General features: G+C 45.0%; 1 protein-coding gene across 3 annotated transcripts; it reads right to left on the reverse strand.

The window, feature by feature from the left end:
- Positions 1 to 33: 33 nt before the first annotated feature.
- EBI3 (Epstein-Barr virus induced 3) lies at positions 34 to 14,320 on the reverse strand. Of its 3 annotated transcripts, none has more exons than XM_007438459.4 (7): positions 14,231 to 14,320; positions 12,655 to 12,733; positions 11,151 to 11,393; positions 6,359 to 6,473; positions 5,623 to 5,795; positions 4,683 to 4,846; positions 34 to 3,478 (listed from the first exon to the last, which is right to left on the reverse strand). In XM_007438459.4, the coding sequence occupies exons 2-7, from the start codon at positions 12,731 to 12,733 to the stop codon at positions 3,326 to 3,328; spliced, it is 927 nt and encodes a 308-aa protein (XP_007438521.2). In that variant the 5' UTR covers positions 14,231 to 14,320; the 3' UTR covers positions 34 to 3,325. The 3 variants fall into 3 exon arrangements, with proteins under 3 accessions (XP_007438521.2, XP_025029117.2, XP_088005456.1); XM_025173349.2 differs by lacking the exon at positions 14,231 to 14,320 and adding an exon at positions 14,090 to 14,176; XM_088149330.1 differs by lacking the exon at positions 14,231 to 14,320 and having other exon boundaries at positions 12,655 to 12,742.
- Between the last annotated feature and the right edge of the window lie 747 nt (positions 14,321 to 15,067).

The raw sequence follows: 15,067 nt of genomic DNA on the forward strand, positions 1-15,067 counted from the left end.
ACGAGGAGACAGAGAAATGAAGACCATTAAACCAATTCTCTTATTAAATTTATTATACCACCAACTACCAAGTTTCTTTGGATTTTTAAGCATTTAAGGTATGATGGCCTCCAAGCACGTGCATTTTCATCCTTACCCAACAGAAAAGAAAAAAATGCTTCCGAGATGAAAAGTAGCAAAGACCAAAATGACCTTGAAAATATACACAGTTATTTTTTTCTGGCTGGGGACAAAATTTGTTTACAATAATATATTCTTGAATGAAGTCCTCACGGGCATTATACGTTCTTTCTTATCAGGAATACTATCTGAGTGTGTGCAGATTTCTCATTTTAAATGAGAAAAGTGTTTCTAAAATAAAAGTATTGAAAAGTAGAGCGCCCCTGAACTTTTTTTTTTTTTTAACCACAATAGGGGAGCCTTCTCTGAGATTATCAGATGCCCTGAATTTTTGCCTTACACAACCAAATGTCTAAGAGGGGAATTAGAGTAAAAAAACAAGTTTTTATAATATTTATATTTAGCAGCCTTCAACTGCTTCCAAACTTCATGTTTGGAAAGGGAGAATGATTTTGAGAAGGCAAAGTGATTTTTTTTTTCATTTTATAAAAAAAAAAAAAGACAAATAATAGTTCTATGCGCTGTGATTAAGCATACAGGTAGTGCTCATTTTGCAATCACAATTGGGACCAGTAACTTGGTCATTAAGTGAAGCGGTCACTAAGTGAAACCACAATTGTGCTTATGATCTGACTTCAGCTTTCCTTTGCTTTACAGACCTGCAAAGGTTGTAAATGTGCCCTTTGGTTGAGAAGTTCCTTTTTCATCACTGTCGTAACTGTGAAGGTCACTGAACGAGACAGTCACTAAACGAGGATGACCTATATCAGTTGCATCACTTTCCTGCACAAGAGCCAATGCAATCCCACACAGCATCAAGAGAAATTTAGTGTCAAAATCAGGAGAAGTTACTCTTGTTCTCTATTCTGATTGGTTAGATCACATCTAATTTATTGTCTTGAAGAAAAATCTGTAAGAGGGAACTTGTGAATTTATTTTCATCCCTATGATGACATATTTTCCTCTCCCTTTTCACTTGGCCCCACAGGGACAAGACAAGGTTTGTTTTCTCTACCCAAGCAGGACAACCCAGAGTAGATAAGTCTCCAAAATTTATGATGGGTTTGCAAAGCCAGGTCAAGCACAGATGGTTATATTCAGTCACATTCTATGGGTAAGACCCCAAAACAAAACAAAAAAATGTGTATTTATAATCAAGGCACAAGGAACTAAGGAAATGTAAAAACATGATTGGTTACAAAGAAGCCCAAAGAGAAAAATAGACACATCATGCTGCCCCTGTCAAATGCAAAGCCACGACTTCCCACTAATTCTGTCTGTCCGACCAACTGTCAGCTCTTCAAGGTAGACCAGACCAGGAAACCAAAGTTATGAATGCTAATACTTATTATAAGGTTGCAGTAACAGAACCTTGCAAGTCTGAATGCACCTTTCCCCTCCTTGCCTTTATCTTCGTGAGAACTAGGGAGGGTCTTGTTTGAGATGTTTTCTCATGTTACAGTCCTCCCCCGGATTTGCCAAATTTCTTTTATCTGACTGCTGTCTTGGTTGCGGCTCTCCCTCCTGTTCCTCAAGGTCATTCCTTCATCCCATTACATCAACTTCCTCTTGAAACCTAACCACTAATATAGAGTTAAAGCTATGCTTTGTGCTTGCTAATTAATGGTTGATATACTTAAAATTCTTACTATGCTCAGAATTACTTAAATTCTTCCACAGTCTCCAGTCCTGGGCACTCCATTTAGGAGAAGCACAAACTGGAGCATGTCCACAGAAGAGCAACCAAGATGAGAAGGGGCCAGGAAGGAAACCCTATGAAGAATAGATGTTGGGGATATTTATCCTGGAAAAAAGAAGACTGCTGGGAAGCAAGATGGAGATCTTCAAGTTTTGGAAAGGCTGTTATGTAGAAAAGAGGGCAGAATCGTTCAGAGTTGTTCCAGAAGACAGGACAAAGAACAGAGTTTTAAATTACAAGGAAGTAGATTTTGGTTGGACTTTAGAAAAAAAAATCCTAACCTTAAGAGCTGTTCATCAATGGGACAGACTGCCTTGGGAGGCGGTAGAATCTCCTGGTCAAGATAATTAAGGAAGCTTGAGAGCAGGGAAGGGGGTTGGACCAGATGATCTCTAAGGTCTCTTGCAACCCTTACATTCTATGTTCTATGTACTGTAAATGACACATTAAAACAGTGACTAATATAACAATGGTCTTCCCTCTGACCTTCTATGGAAATGTAAGTTGGACTTTGAAAAAGCAGGATAGGAAGAGTACTGATGATTTTGAACTTTGATATTGGAGAATATCGCGGACAGCCAAGAAAACAAACCGATGGATCATTGAACGCATCAGTCAGAGTTCTTACTCGAGGCACCGATGATCAGGCTCCAATTATCCTACTATGGACACATGATGCAAAGACTCAGCTCTCTGGAGAAGTCCATAATGTTAGGAAAGGTGAAAGGAAAGAGAAGAGGATGACTCAGCTACAGCAAGACCCAAAGGGCCAGGTTGGGATGGATCATCCTGGAGAAGGTCTATCTATGCGGCCTCTAAGAATCACCACCAACCCGATGGCACATAATCAAACCTGGAGAAGGTCTGAGAGGGTCTATCTGTGTGGTTGACTTCAATCAATCAGTGCAAAACCCCCACTCCTTTGAGAAGTCCATAATGCTGGGAAAGATGGAAGGGAAGAGGAGAAAACTAGCAATAAGGTGGATGGACTCAACCACAGTGGCGTTGGGGGCACCATTGGGTGACTTGAAGGGCCACGTTGGGAACTGGAGCTCCATCGATGTGGTTGGTAAGAGATGACAGGGACTTTATGGCACATAATCAATCAGTATGAAGACCCAGCTCTTTGGAGAAGGCTCTGATGGTGAGAAAGGTGGAAGGAAAGAGAAGAAGAGGATGCCCAGCAGCAAGGTGGAGGGACTCAGTTACAGAGGTGATGGGGGCACCCTTGAAAGACCTGAAGGACCAAGTTAGGGGGAGATCCTCCTGGGGGAAATCTATCTCTGTGGTCACTAGGAGTCGACATCAACTTGATGGGATGTAATCAGTCAATAGAAAAAGAACCAGAAGGAGACAGATTGGAAAGAAAAACCACATTTGGCCACCCAGACTCTGTGGGAATCTCACATTGATGAAGGCACTGGGTATGAATAAGCTTCACCACCACAAGAGGAAGAACAACTCTAAGAGCTTCTTCCTTGCCATGGGATGCAGGGCTCCAATTCCTCACTCTGGCTCCCAGGATGCGCCAGACACCGGAAGACTCCAGGCACTGTACTCCCCATTATCCAGGAAGTCCTTCGCGGCTACTTGGATGTGGTACGTTATGCCAGAACGGATCCCGGACAGAATAAAGAAGGTTTGCTCGATGGGCCTGGTCTGGGGGAAGCAAAGAAACATAATCTGAGCATATCTTAAAATACATACAGCAGTTTGCTAGAAAAAAATTAAAGGGAGGGAAATGTGTTACAGTATGGCAGGTGGAATCATGGGTCTATAGTCCAAACATATCTAGAAGACACCAGGTTGGATTAAAATCCTAGCCCAACCACGGGACAGAAATCTTAAGTAGCAAAGAAAAACTTGCTAAACTCTTTAAAAACAGTTCCAAACCTGGAGTATCAGTTTTAGTCTAGCAACATCTGGAAGCTGCATATTCTCCTCATTGAATTGGATGGTCAATAAGAGAGGACTGACTTCTCTAAAAGAAGACACGGTGAAACCACACTCTCTGGATCGTGCTGACTTTATCGAAAAGCTGCAGTGCAAATGCTGTCTGCCGTGTTTCTTATTTTCCAGGTAGGGATAGGATGCTCTGTTTCGGCAATCTGGTGTGGTAGCTCCTGTGATGGAATGGTATGGCGAAGGCCGCGCTCGGGGAGATAAGCATTTCCTTAGCCCCCAACAGGAGCGTGGGAAGGTTAAGAAGATGAGACTGGCACCACCCTAAGGAATTCGCAGTGCTTGCTTGCTGGCTTGGGGAGTTTAGATTCAGTGGTGAGGTTGATATCGGATTCAGCCCAAAGAACTCCACGAGACAGTACAGATACAGTTCTATTGCATTTACTAACTTCCGCCTACAAGACAGAATCTCGCCAGACTGAATCTAAACTTCCCAAGCCAGCAAGCAAACACTGCGAATTCCTTAGGGTGGTGCCAGCCTCATCCTCTTCACCTTCCCACACTCCTTCTGGGGGCTAAGGAAATGCTTATCTCTCCGAGCGTCGCCTTCGCCATACCATTCCATCACAGCTCCTGGCTCAGAAGTTTTAAAAGGCATTTGTTTCTCTCCTCACTGAGCAAAAAGGTAGAAAACTCTCAGCTCACAACACAAATCCCTCCTTGATTCCCTGGGGGAATACGCTCCACTGTCCAGCATTTCTTGTATTTAAGTAGCCGTTGGCCAGTAAATATTGGTCATACCCCAGGGTGGAGAAGTATTTTTCCATCCAAGTCTGGTCTTTACCAAAACATAAAGGGAAGACTGTGGTGTCTTGCAAAAATTCAGTAATAAAAAGAGAACTTTGAGGGCGTCTGATCTAAGGCAATAGAATGTGGAGCTATTTCCAACTCTCTCACTCACCGTTCTGCTAATGCTTGATCCATCCCTTGAATAACGGATCATATATTTAAGGGGAAAATATTCAGGATACAGCCAGGAACTAGGAGGTTTCCACTGCACCAGCAAGTTCTTTCTCTTCCCTTGGACTGGGGAGACCATCACGTTTTCTGGAGGATCCGGCTGGACTAAGGAAAGCGGAGGAGGGAGTTAAACAAACGAGAAAACCACCCCACAACTGGAAAAAAAAGCTGGCCATATAAAGGTGTGAGCGATAGTCTTGGTGTGGGGATCCCAGCTGCTTGTCAATGCCCAGTAAAACTGTCAACTCTGCTCCTGAAGGAGGGGCAGAGAGTTTTATCCATTGTCCACCAGCTTGCTCATTCGCCCTCAAGGAAGTCCTGATCGCCAATGGGGATCGGGCAAATGGTTAAAAAAAAAGGTGGCATAAATACTTGCGTTGCATTCTAATGTAGAGTCCTCCCACACTTGCCAGGAATACCCACATTTATTTTCTGTTTGCTCTAACCCAGTGTTCCTTAACCTTGGCAACTTTAAGACCTGTGGACTTCAACTCCCAGAATTCCCCAGCCAGCATGGCTGGCTGGGGAATTCTGGGAGTTGAGGTCCACAGGTCTTAAAGTTGCCAAGGTTGAGAAACATTGCAACCTGATCAAATAGGTTGGGTCTGTACCATACATTAAGCTCCCCACCCTCAGAAAAAACCCTAACCAAGAGTAACACTAAGCTTAACAAGTTGTAGAAATGCAGCTGCTACGATCCTACCTAGCCTGGTTAAATGGGTTGTGTGAACCTGACCAGGGAATGTTTCTTCCAAGATATTAAAATTGGCATCGGACCAAATTTCTGCCCCGGGACCCCGTTTTCCTGTCTCCGCTCAAGGACAGCCTGTTTGAATGCCCCCGCCAGGATGGCTAGGCGTGAGAATTGCCGGCAAACTCACCGATCTGACTCAGGAAGATTAAAAAGAAGCTTGTCGCCGTCCCCAGAGGATTCACGGCGGTCACGTTGAGCACATAGGGATCGGTGGAGAACATCTGCAGGGCGGTAATACCGCAGCTGTTGCCCCCTGCAACTGGTTGGATGCACTCGTGCACTTCTCCCACTAAACCGTGCCTGGGTCCACAGAGAAAACTGGGTTGAGACATATGCATTTCCTCATACAGCTTTGTTTTTATCAGCGCCCATGGAGCTGGGGGTCCAAAACGTCATGGGGGCGACCGTGTCCATGCAATGAAAGCCTGCCCCCCCTTTTTTACATGGGCCAGCCCTGACCTTGGAGGTCCTCCTCTGAACCCTCTGTGGCTTCTCCGCGTCCGTCTACAATCCCCCAAGTCTGACTAGTGCAGAATACGAAGGAATTATCACACGTGTCATCTGAATGCCATGCTTCTGTCCACGCAGCCTAAGATTGTCTTGGCCAGGGCAGCTGTGGCATCACACAAACAGCCTCAATAGAGCCTCCCTTTTCAGGAGCAGTCTACTTTTCAATATCAGGTGGTGGGGGAGGGGTGACAGGGAACAGCAGAGAGCCATAACCTTGGGGTAGGCTCTGGGGGTGTCATGAGACCTAACATACCCTGGCTGGAAGTTCTGGGAGTTGCAGCTGGATCTCTGAAGGCATCCAGGGAGAAAACATCTGGCTACGTTTGGGTTCCTCCTACACCCTGGCTTTTTACCTGTAGGTGGCCAAGAAAGTTGTGGGTAGGAGGGTCTTCGTTTCCAAAGTCCAGGAGCAATTGACCGCTGGGTAGCTAATGGATCTGCAGCGGATCGATGGTTTCTCCGGAGGATCTGCAGAGCAGAAGCCAAAAAGGTGAGACACAGACAGGTCCCCTCTTCCTTTGCTATTGAGGAATAAACAGAGAGACTGATTAGAATGGTGGGTAAAGGGACTGGGCTAGAAACCGGGAGACCATGAGTTTGAATCCTGGCTTAAGCACAAAACCAGCTGGGTGACTTTGGGGCAGTCCCACTCTCTCAGCCCTGGGAAGATGACAATGGCAAGCCGCTTGCAAAAGTGTTGGCAAGAAAACTGCAAGGACTTGTCCATGTCATGAAAGAAGGAATAAATGAAAAATTCACTTTAAAGCAGTGTTTCTCAACCTTAGCAACTTTAAGATATGTGGACTGGCTGGCTGGGGAATTCTGGGAGTTGCAGTCCACATATCTTAAAGTTGCTAAGGTTGAGATACACTGCTTTGAAGTATTATTAAAATGGAAAGAAGCAAATATACTTAAGACGAAATCTAGCTAGAAAGAAACCATCATGGCTTGTGGAATGTTAAGTCTCATCTCTCTAACTTTCTAAACCAGTGTTTCTTAACATGTGGTCTGAGGACCCCTGGGGGTCCCCCAGGGCCCTCTCAGGGCTCCCCAAAATCAAAATGATTTGCCAGATACGGAAGATATTTGCAAAAATGTAAAACAATGTCACTCTTCTCATTATTTTTTTTTGCTAAAAAATATAGGTTTTTTTCATGAACAATATGTCGTTTATGTTCATATCAAATGGGTTGAATATTGTTATTTTTACATGATTCAGTAAATAAATATTCTACGAATGGGGGCAGTTTAATTTTTAATATGGTAAGTATCAATAGAAAAAAAATCTCTGTGGTCGCTAGGCATCAAAAACAACTTGGTGGCCCATAACCGATCAATCAAATATTGATAAATAGTACCCATAGAAAAAAAAGGCTCTTTTGGGGTCCTCCATAATTTTTAAAGGTGGGAAGGGGTCCTTAGAGCCAAAAGTTGAAGAAACCCTGTTCTAAACTTTTCTTTAATAAGCATATGAACAAAGCCGACCCATTAGATCTTGTCTCCTGAGGCTTTCAGACAAAGCTTTGACAATGTTCTTCGTAATGCTCTTCCTGACTCAAAACCTAGCTGGTGGAACGTAAGAGAAGAGGAGAGTTTGTGGATTTGCAACCAGTTAGAAAAATAGGAAACCAGGAGTAGTTATAAACAGACCATTATTCCAGGTAGATCAGTCGCAACAGAGCAGGCTTTTTGTCTGGCGCATAAAAGTTCTGCAGGTCGGGCTGAGCATTGAGGGGGCTATATTGGCCAACGATACTCAACTCTTTTGGGATATAGTAAAAGCAAAAAGGGATTGTGAAGGGCATCTACAAGTCTCCCCAAACTGAGTGAGTGTCCAAATGGGAAAGGCATTTCAATGTGCAGGAGTGTAAAGCAGTGTTTTTCAGTTCAGCCTGCTGGCTGGGGAATTCTGGGAGTTGAAGTCCACACATCTTAGAGTTGCCAGTTTTGAAAAACACTGGTATAAAGCAATGCCCGCTGGCACCAAAAATCCAACCTTTGCTTATACATTAATGGAGAATGGACTGACAGGGGTCAGTTGGGAAAGATTTGGGGTAGCCAACCCAGTGCACAACTCCCGCTGAAAAAAGCAAATGCTTGGGACAGTCACTGGGAGTCAGGCGGCATATCAATTTAAGAAATACTGTAATAATTATTATTATAATTTCCAACAATTGGAGGTCTTTGTCTTGGAACCAAAAAGGATGCAGGGAGAGAAGGAAGAGGGGTATGAAACCACTCGTGCCATAGAGGTCATGGAGCAAGAGAAGTTTTTCTCGCATGCGCAGAGACCCTTCAGGGATGGAAGATGGAAGAGCTTTTTCACACAGCGCAGAGTTAATTGGTGGAATTCATGGCCAGCAGTTGTGAAAAAGGAAGCCAATTTAGATGGTTTTCAAAGAGGATTGGAGAAGTTCATGGAGGACCTGGCTACTGGGTATACAGCATTACATTCTGTCACCAGGTGTGACAGAAAACCTGGTGGTCGCCAAAGGATGTATCTGTAGATATAATTGTGGCCAGCACACCAAGATAGGGAACTCTGCCATAGGTCCCTGAACTGGGGTTTCAAAGCTTCCAAAAGATTTGGGTCATTTTAGGGAGATGCCAGCAGTTGTGGGAATGGAAGCCAGTTTAGATGGTTTTCAAAGGGAACTGGAGAGGTTCATGGAGGACCTGGCTACTATCTGGATGGTTACTGACATCCTCCTGAATCCTAGGCAGCAGACCGTCAATGCCGGTTGCTGCCAAGTCTTCCAGACCAAACACATGAGCTTCCCAAATGCATCCAGTTAGCCAGTAGGTGGCCAAGAAGGCTGGGCTAGATGGGCTTCAGACCTGACTCCTCCTGAGTTCCTCTTACGTGTCCATCCTTTGTTGTTGTTGTCTGGCATGGAGAGTTGATGGGTAGTTGATGGGCATTTGATTCCGTGAGACCTTGGGAGACGGGGCCCAGAGATCCTGCCAAGGGAACGGTCAGATAAGAGGGAGCACAGCCCACAGCTGCATAATGGATGGAGAAAGAAACTCAGAAGGGACCCTTCCTAGCTTCTCTGGTTATAAAGGAGACGGCAGGAGAACTGTATTTCCGGACTTGCAAGATTTGGTCAATGTAGCCTTACAATAAAGTAGAATGAGCTCATCTGGTCGTGTTTCCTGTCTGGTCTACTTGGGAAGGCTGACAGCGAGCTACGAAATCCAGGACAAACCCTTTGGCTCCCCTACCAGGAAAACCTCCAGCTTACTAATGTTTGATCCAAAGTTTAAACACTTAAACCATGGCTACTGGATGAGGATAGAAATGGAAGGAAAGGGAAAGATGTATCATTAGAAAGTAATCTTTTCTCCTTTTTTACTGCTTCCCCCCCCCCCATCTAAATGGAGTAGTCTTTTTGTTTGGCTTTATCTTCCTTTTTGCCTACTTTCACTGCATTCTAATATTTTAATAATAAAACGTATGGATTATTTTAAAAAAAGGAGGGGAAACTTCCAGCAACTGGTGCTTCTTAGCCTGGAAGGAAGGAGAATAAGAAAAGCAGAACTGAGGGATATAAAATCAGGCATAGCAAACAGAGAGAGAGGTTTCTTGAGATCAGCGACTGAAATTCAGGGCAAGGAAATTCCTGAGGAAAGCATTTCTTTTTCAGAGAGCGTGTGAACTGCGGGATTTGCAACCATGGAAGAGAATTTGGAGGGTTTCAAAAGGAGCTGGGTGGGTTGATGAAGAATCAAGCTTTCAGGGGCTACAGATGTGGGTGGCTGGTGGCTACCAGTTGCCTCCTGGACCCAAGGGAGCAGGTTTTCAGTGCTGGCTCCAGCTATCAGTTCCCATCCTCCTTAGCCACGGGTTTTGGAGTGATGATGGTGATAATCTCATATATCTCTTCCAGGCTAGGGTAGGCTGGATTTAAAAAAAAAATCCATCCTTCCATAGGTCCCGAGGGAAATAGGGAGCAAGTGAAACGCACTTACGGTTGTTATGCAAATGATGCCCATTTCGTAATGGCCTTTTCTGTCCCAGCACCTGCCCTCTGGACCACCATCCTGCCCCCCAGATCAGATTGGCCCCGACCCTGTTGGCCTTTGGCAAAGCGCTGAAGACCTGGATGTGACCCAGGAGGTCGGATGGCCCATTGGGAGGTGTCAGTCTATAGCTTTGTTTGGGTTCATCCTTGCTGACCATGGTTGGGTTTTCTATTCTTTGCTAATATTGTTTTTTTAATTGTTTTAACATTGCTAGTCAACCAGAGTTGCGTTCGCCAAATGGGCAGCCATAAAAACCTAGAGCATAAATCAGTGTTTCTCAAACTTGGCAACTTGAAGAGGGGTGGACTTCAACTCCCTGAATTCCCCAGCCAGCCATGACGCCCTTCTTTAATTCTTCTTTGTGACTCCTCCCTTGCTTTTTTCCCTTCTTCCTTCCCTCTCTCTTCCCCCCCTTCCCCCCCATTTCTCCATCTTTCTTGCGCTGCTTCGAAGGCTGCTAAACAGATCAAGGACAGGTACGCCACCCCTGGGAACAGCTGGCTGCTCTTTGCATTGCTCTTTTCTGGGGGGAGAAAAAGGGCCTAAAAGTATCCCCCACCCCCCCATGACCTGGATTGGGAAGGTACTAAGGCTCCCCTCTGTGGCTAGAGGTGAGGGGTGCCCAGATTCGTTTCTGAACAGAAAGGCAGGGTGGGTGTGGGTCTTCGGACCCGCAAAGGCCGCTCCCTAGACTCCAGATTTGTAGAATAAAATAAACCTATGTATTTATAGAATAAATTGGGGGGGGGATTGCTGGCCTCAAGGCAGGGCCTTTTCTTCAGGGGCCCCACCCATATGAGCCAGCCTTGGGGGGGGTCCCCACGCAGGAGTAAATTGGCAAAATCTTTTCCCCTTCCTGATGGATGGAGGATGATGTCAATGGATGGCACTTCTAGTTTTTCAAGCCCAACCACTGGTAGCATCTAGTCTAAGTCCACCCATCTTAGAGTTGCCGTGGTTGAGAAACACTGGCATGAATGAATGAATGAATGAATGAATGAATGAATGAATGAATGAATGAATGAACGAGTGAATCACCCATGCAACATCATTTTGGCTTGTCCCAGATGGCTACCTTTGGGTAAGAAAGAGTTTGGAGGTGCTCAGGTTTCTACTCACAGCCCAGCTGGAGATGAATCCTTCGCAGGCTCTGCCCGGTGGTAGCGTCCTGGCAGCTGTATTCGCCTTCCTGGGCCAAGCTGGCGTTCTGCAAGACAAGGCTGCCATCTTTTTGCACCCCCTTCAAGACAGTCTCTGAAGAAGCGTGGTTTCTCCACTCCACCCTGGATGTGCCTTCAGGAACCGGGCAAGAGAGGACCACTTTCGATGCCCCGAGTGTGGCGTACTGAGGGTAGATGGGCCCTACGTGGTCAAGAAACAACATTTGCATGACAATGGCCTGGCTCATCCTCAACTATGGTTTGGTTAACTATAGTATAACAAAGTCCTAATTTGGAGGATGGCCCTCCAGTGCCCCCTAAAGCAGTGTTTTTCAAACTTGGCCACTTTAAGAGGGGTGGACTTCACCTCCCAGAATTCCCCAGCCAGCATGGAAAGGTCTCTGGAACTTCCTGCCACTAGATTCGAATTCAGCAAAGAACCCTGGAACGAAGCCAATGTTTCTCAACCTTGGCCATTTTAAGATGGGTGAATTTCAATGCACAGGATTCCCCAGCCAGCATGCTGGCTGGGGAATTCTGGGAGTTGAAGTCCACACGTTTTAAAGTCCACACATCCACACATCTTAAAGTGACCAAGTTTGAAAAACACTGCTTTAGACCCAGGATTTCCTGCTGAATATAAATCTAGTGGCCAAAAGTTCCAGAGACTTTTCTGTGAGGGCTGGGGAATTCTGGGAGTTGAAGTCCAGCATCTTAAAGTTGCTAAGGTTAAGAAAAACTGCCCTAAAGCATCAGGTAAATTAACCCTCAGGGGTGTCTGCGGTATATGTGATCACATATAAAAAACAGGCCGAGCTTCAAGTGCATCATCTTGACTTTTTTGACCCAATCCTACAGACACCCCTGATACACTGAGAGGCTTAATTCATCTTTTTTAAAAAGACCAACTCTCCCATGTAATTGTCTTGTGAAGAGCAGAGCTAGGAAAAAGTAGTTGTTATCTTTCTTATTCAGCCACGGAGATGTTAAGAAGGTGGATCCATCTGCCAGGTAATTCCCTGATTTGTTGTTGAGAGCCATGATTTCAGAAATGCAAAGTACAGTTCCATCAGAAGAAGAAAAACTATGGCCGGTCTTGGAAAGGGTTGCCTTTCATTTGCCTTCTGCAGTCTATAAATTGTGGGGATACTGCTTAGAAAAGAAAGAAAAGGCAAGGAGGGCCCACCTAACAACATCCAAGCTGACAGCCCAGATTATTTCTTCCCAGATGTCCTGCCTGTCCTGCCTGTCCTGTACTGAGTACTTTTCCCGATCCTTTTAGATCTAGAGATATGGCTGTCTTGCTTTAAGTGAAACAAGAAGAGATGGAAGTATGGAGAATTTGGCCAAAGGTGCCACAGAAAGCAAGGCGCTAGATCTCATGAGGCTTTACAGCTTTTTCCAGGGATATTGGAGTTACAAAGCAAATAATCGAGCCTCCTAGATCCTTCCACTAGTCTTACCTTCACTGGTCCAAGCAGTGCCTGCATAGACGGCGGGCCAAGACAGCAGGAATATGAGGATGGACAGGATCCACTGCATCTTGAACATCAGGGAGAGAGATTTTAAACCGAAGCGGTGTTCTTGCCGACATCAATCTCATTTGCTTTTTTTGCAGCCACAACACGTGACTGACTGGTGATCAGTTTAGACCAGCATTTCTCAAACGTAGCAGCTTTAAGATGTGTGGACTTCCACTCCAGAATTCCCCAGCCACCATTCGTGGACTTCCACTCCAGAATTCCAAGGTTGCCACATTTGAGAAACTGGCTTAGATGAGAATGCTGCTGCTTTTGTCTTATTTCTGCGCCTTTCGTCTTATTTCGGCCAGGGGATTAATAGCTTTGCTTCGAATGTCCCTGTATCTCTTCCACCCACCATTTTGCAGCGAACAGAGCATTGTACACCAAAAGAATCACAAAAACCACAGATGGTAACAAAGGCCAAGGTTTTAGGGCTTTTTCCCCCCTGAATGGGGAAGGAGGAGGGGGGAAGAAATCTGCTGGTCCAGGCCAGGTTAGAAAAGTCACAACCCTCTCTCTTTTTTTTTTAACCAGAGAAAGCTAAATTTCTCTCTTTTTGCTTCATCCCTGCTCCCCCCTTTTGGTCTTATTTACAGCTTAACTCTGACAGCATTGCCCACAAATTGCAGCCAATTCCCCAAAGAGGAAGTGTCACTTCAAATTTCCCTTTCTCCCTTGCGGTAGCTGCAATATCCGGAACGGCAAACGCATGTTCAAATCCCCTTTCTGCTCTCCTGTGCGTGCACAGGTGTTTACACGGGTGTTTAGGCTCCCCTGACATTTGGGATCGTCATTTCAAAAAAAATCATCCTGGTTGGGACCCTCACAACAACCCTGTGCAGTAGGCTCGCGGGCTAGAAAAATTAAAATCAAGGCACCCAAAACTTCGGCAAAGTTTTCCGCTCTCGTAGCCACTCTGCTCCTTACGTTTTGGCAATCCCTTTTCACTAACTGCCATTTTTATTTCACGCCGTTTGTTTCTGCCTCTTCTATTTGCTTATGGATTTTCGGACAGAGAGTCGTGGGGAGGGTTATCCTGGGCTCTTCCTTCTCAAACCTGGGGCTCCCACGTTTTGGAGCGCAGCTGCCAGAGCAGAGTTGGGGATTCTAGCTTTTGGAGTTCCAATGCATTTGGAAGGCATCCAGTTGGGAATGATGGGAGTTGGAATCCCCACACATCTGGAGGGTGCCAGACGAAGAGAGGGAAGGGAAGAAGAAAAGATTGCAGGGAAGGCAAAAGGAAGGGAAGGAGAAGTAAGACACCAACAGAGAGGAAAAGGCATGTCCCTCCCCAATTTTTGGATATTCTATAATAATAGCTTATTGCAGAAGGAACATGGCCCTCGGTTAAAGGAACAAAAGAATTTGCTCTCACCAGCATAAAAGTTTCAGTCTTATCCTTCAGACTGAATTATTCATGTCAAGCCTTCCACTACATCCTGTGTTTCTCTCATTGGGTTTGCCTGTGGCACTGCCCCCCTGACCCCGGACTGGGCATTGGGGGACTGGTGCTTACCTTAAAACGGGCATCGATCCACCACCAATACTGGGTTAGCAGTGCCCTTTGTCATAGGAGGAACAGGCCAGTCGCAAAACCAGATGTTGGGGAAGGACGCGATTGCAACAGACCATTTCAACACGCCGAACGCTCGTTTGGACTTGAAAGTAAATATTCCCTGTACCCTCTTCCAAAGAGCACTGGGTGTCTCGCCAATTGCCATTGTATTTCAGTTTCTATTTTGCTCGTATTCTACTTTTGTCTTGCAATTTTGGCCTTGCTGTTTATTGTTTTCAGTATTGGTATTATTTGATGTGGGTTATGATTTTGATTATGCTTATTATGAATGTTTCCTTTGGTTCTACCTTGCTATAAACTTCCATGAGTGTTCAGCAGTATACAAAATGAATGAATGAATGAATGAATGAATGAATGAATGAATGAATGAACAAATGAACAAATGAATCAATGAATCAATGAATCAATGAATGAACGAACAAATGAATCAATGAATGAATCTCAAAGGGTATGTCCAGCCTGCCCTTCCATTTATCCAGAAGTTTAATTCTATCATGCTGCCTAAATTGAGATACCAACTTTTATTTTACCTAGAGGGCATACAAATACCAGGAATAATGCTATTGAAATGATCTGCACACTCTAAAGCAGTGTTTCTCAACCTTGGCCACTTTAAGATGTGTGGACTTCGACTCCCAGGGGAATCCTGGGAGTCGAAGTCCACACATCTTAAAGTGGCCAAGGTTGAGAAACATTGCTCTAAAGGAAGAAAACCCTAAATTAAAGAGGATACCTCCCCCCAAAAAGGTCCAGGGAAAACATTATGAACACCGACAA

Source organism: Python bivittatus, unplaced genomic scaffold (genome assembly GCF_059951505.1).
Source record: "Python bivittatus isolate LINGU-HERP-01145 unplaced genomic scaffold, Pbiv_v1 ctg000580_np1212, whole genome shotgun sequence".
NCBI classification, from domain to species: Eukaryota; Metazoa; Chordata; class Lepidosauria; order Squamata; family Pythonidae; genus Python; species Python bivittatus.

What these genes read in the sequence shown, in the direction of transcription:
- EBI3 (XM_088149330.1), bottom strand. Translation starts at nt 12,742, where the DNA reads ATGTTCAAGATGCAGTGGATCCTGTCCATCCTCATATTCCTGCTGTCT. An exon ending in ACTTTCTTGGCCACCTACAG is followed by an intron (nt 5,796 to 6,358) that starts GTAAAAAGCCAG and finishes CTGTGGACCCAG; the next exon opens with GCACGGTTTAGTGGGAGAAG. An exon ending in AATCTTCCTGAGTCAGATCG is followed by an intron (nt 4,847 to 5,622) that starts GTGAGTTTGCCG and finishes CGCTTTCCTTAG; the next exon opens with TCCAGCCGGATCCTCCAGAA.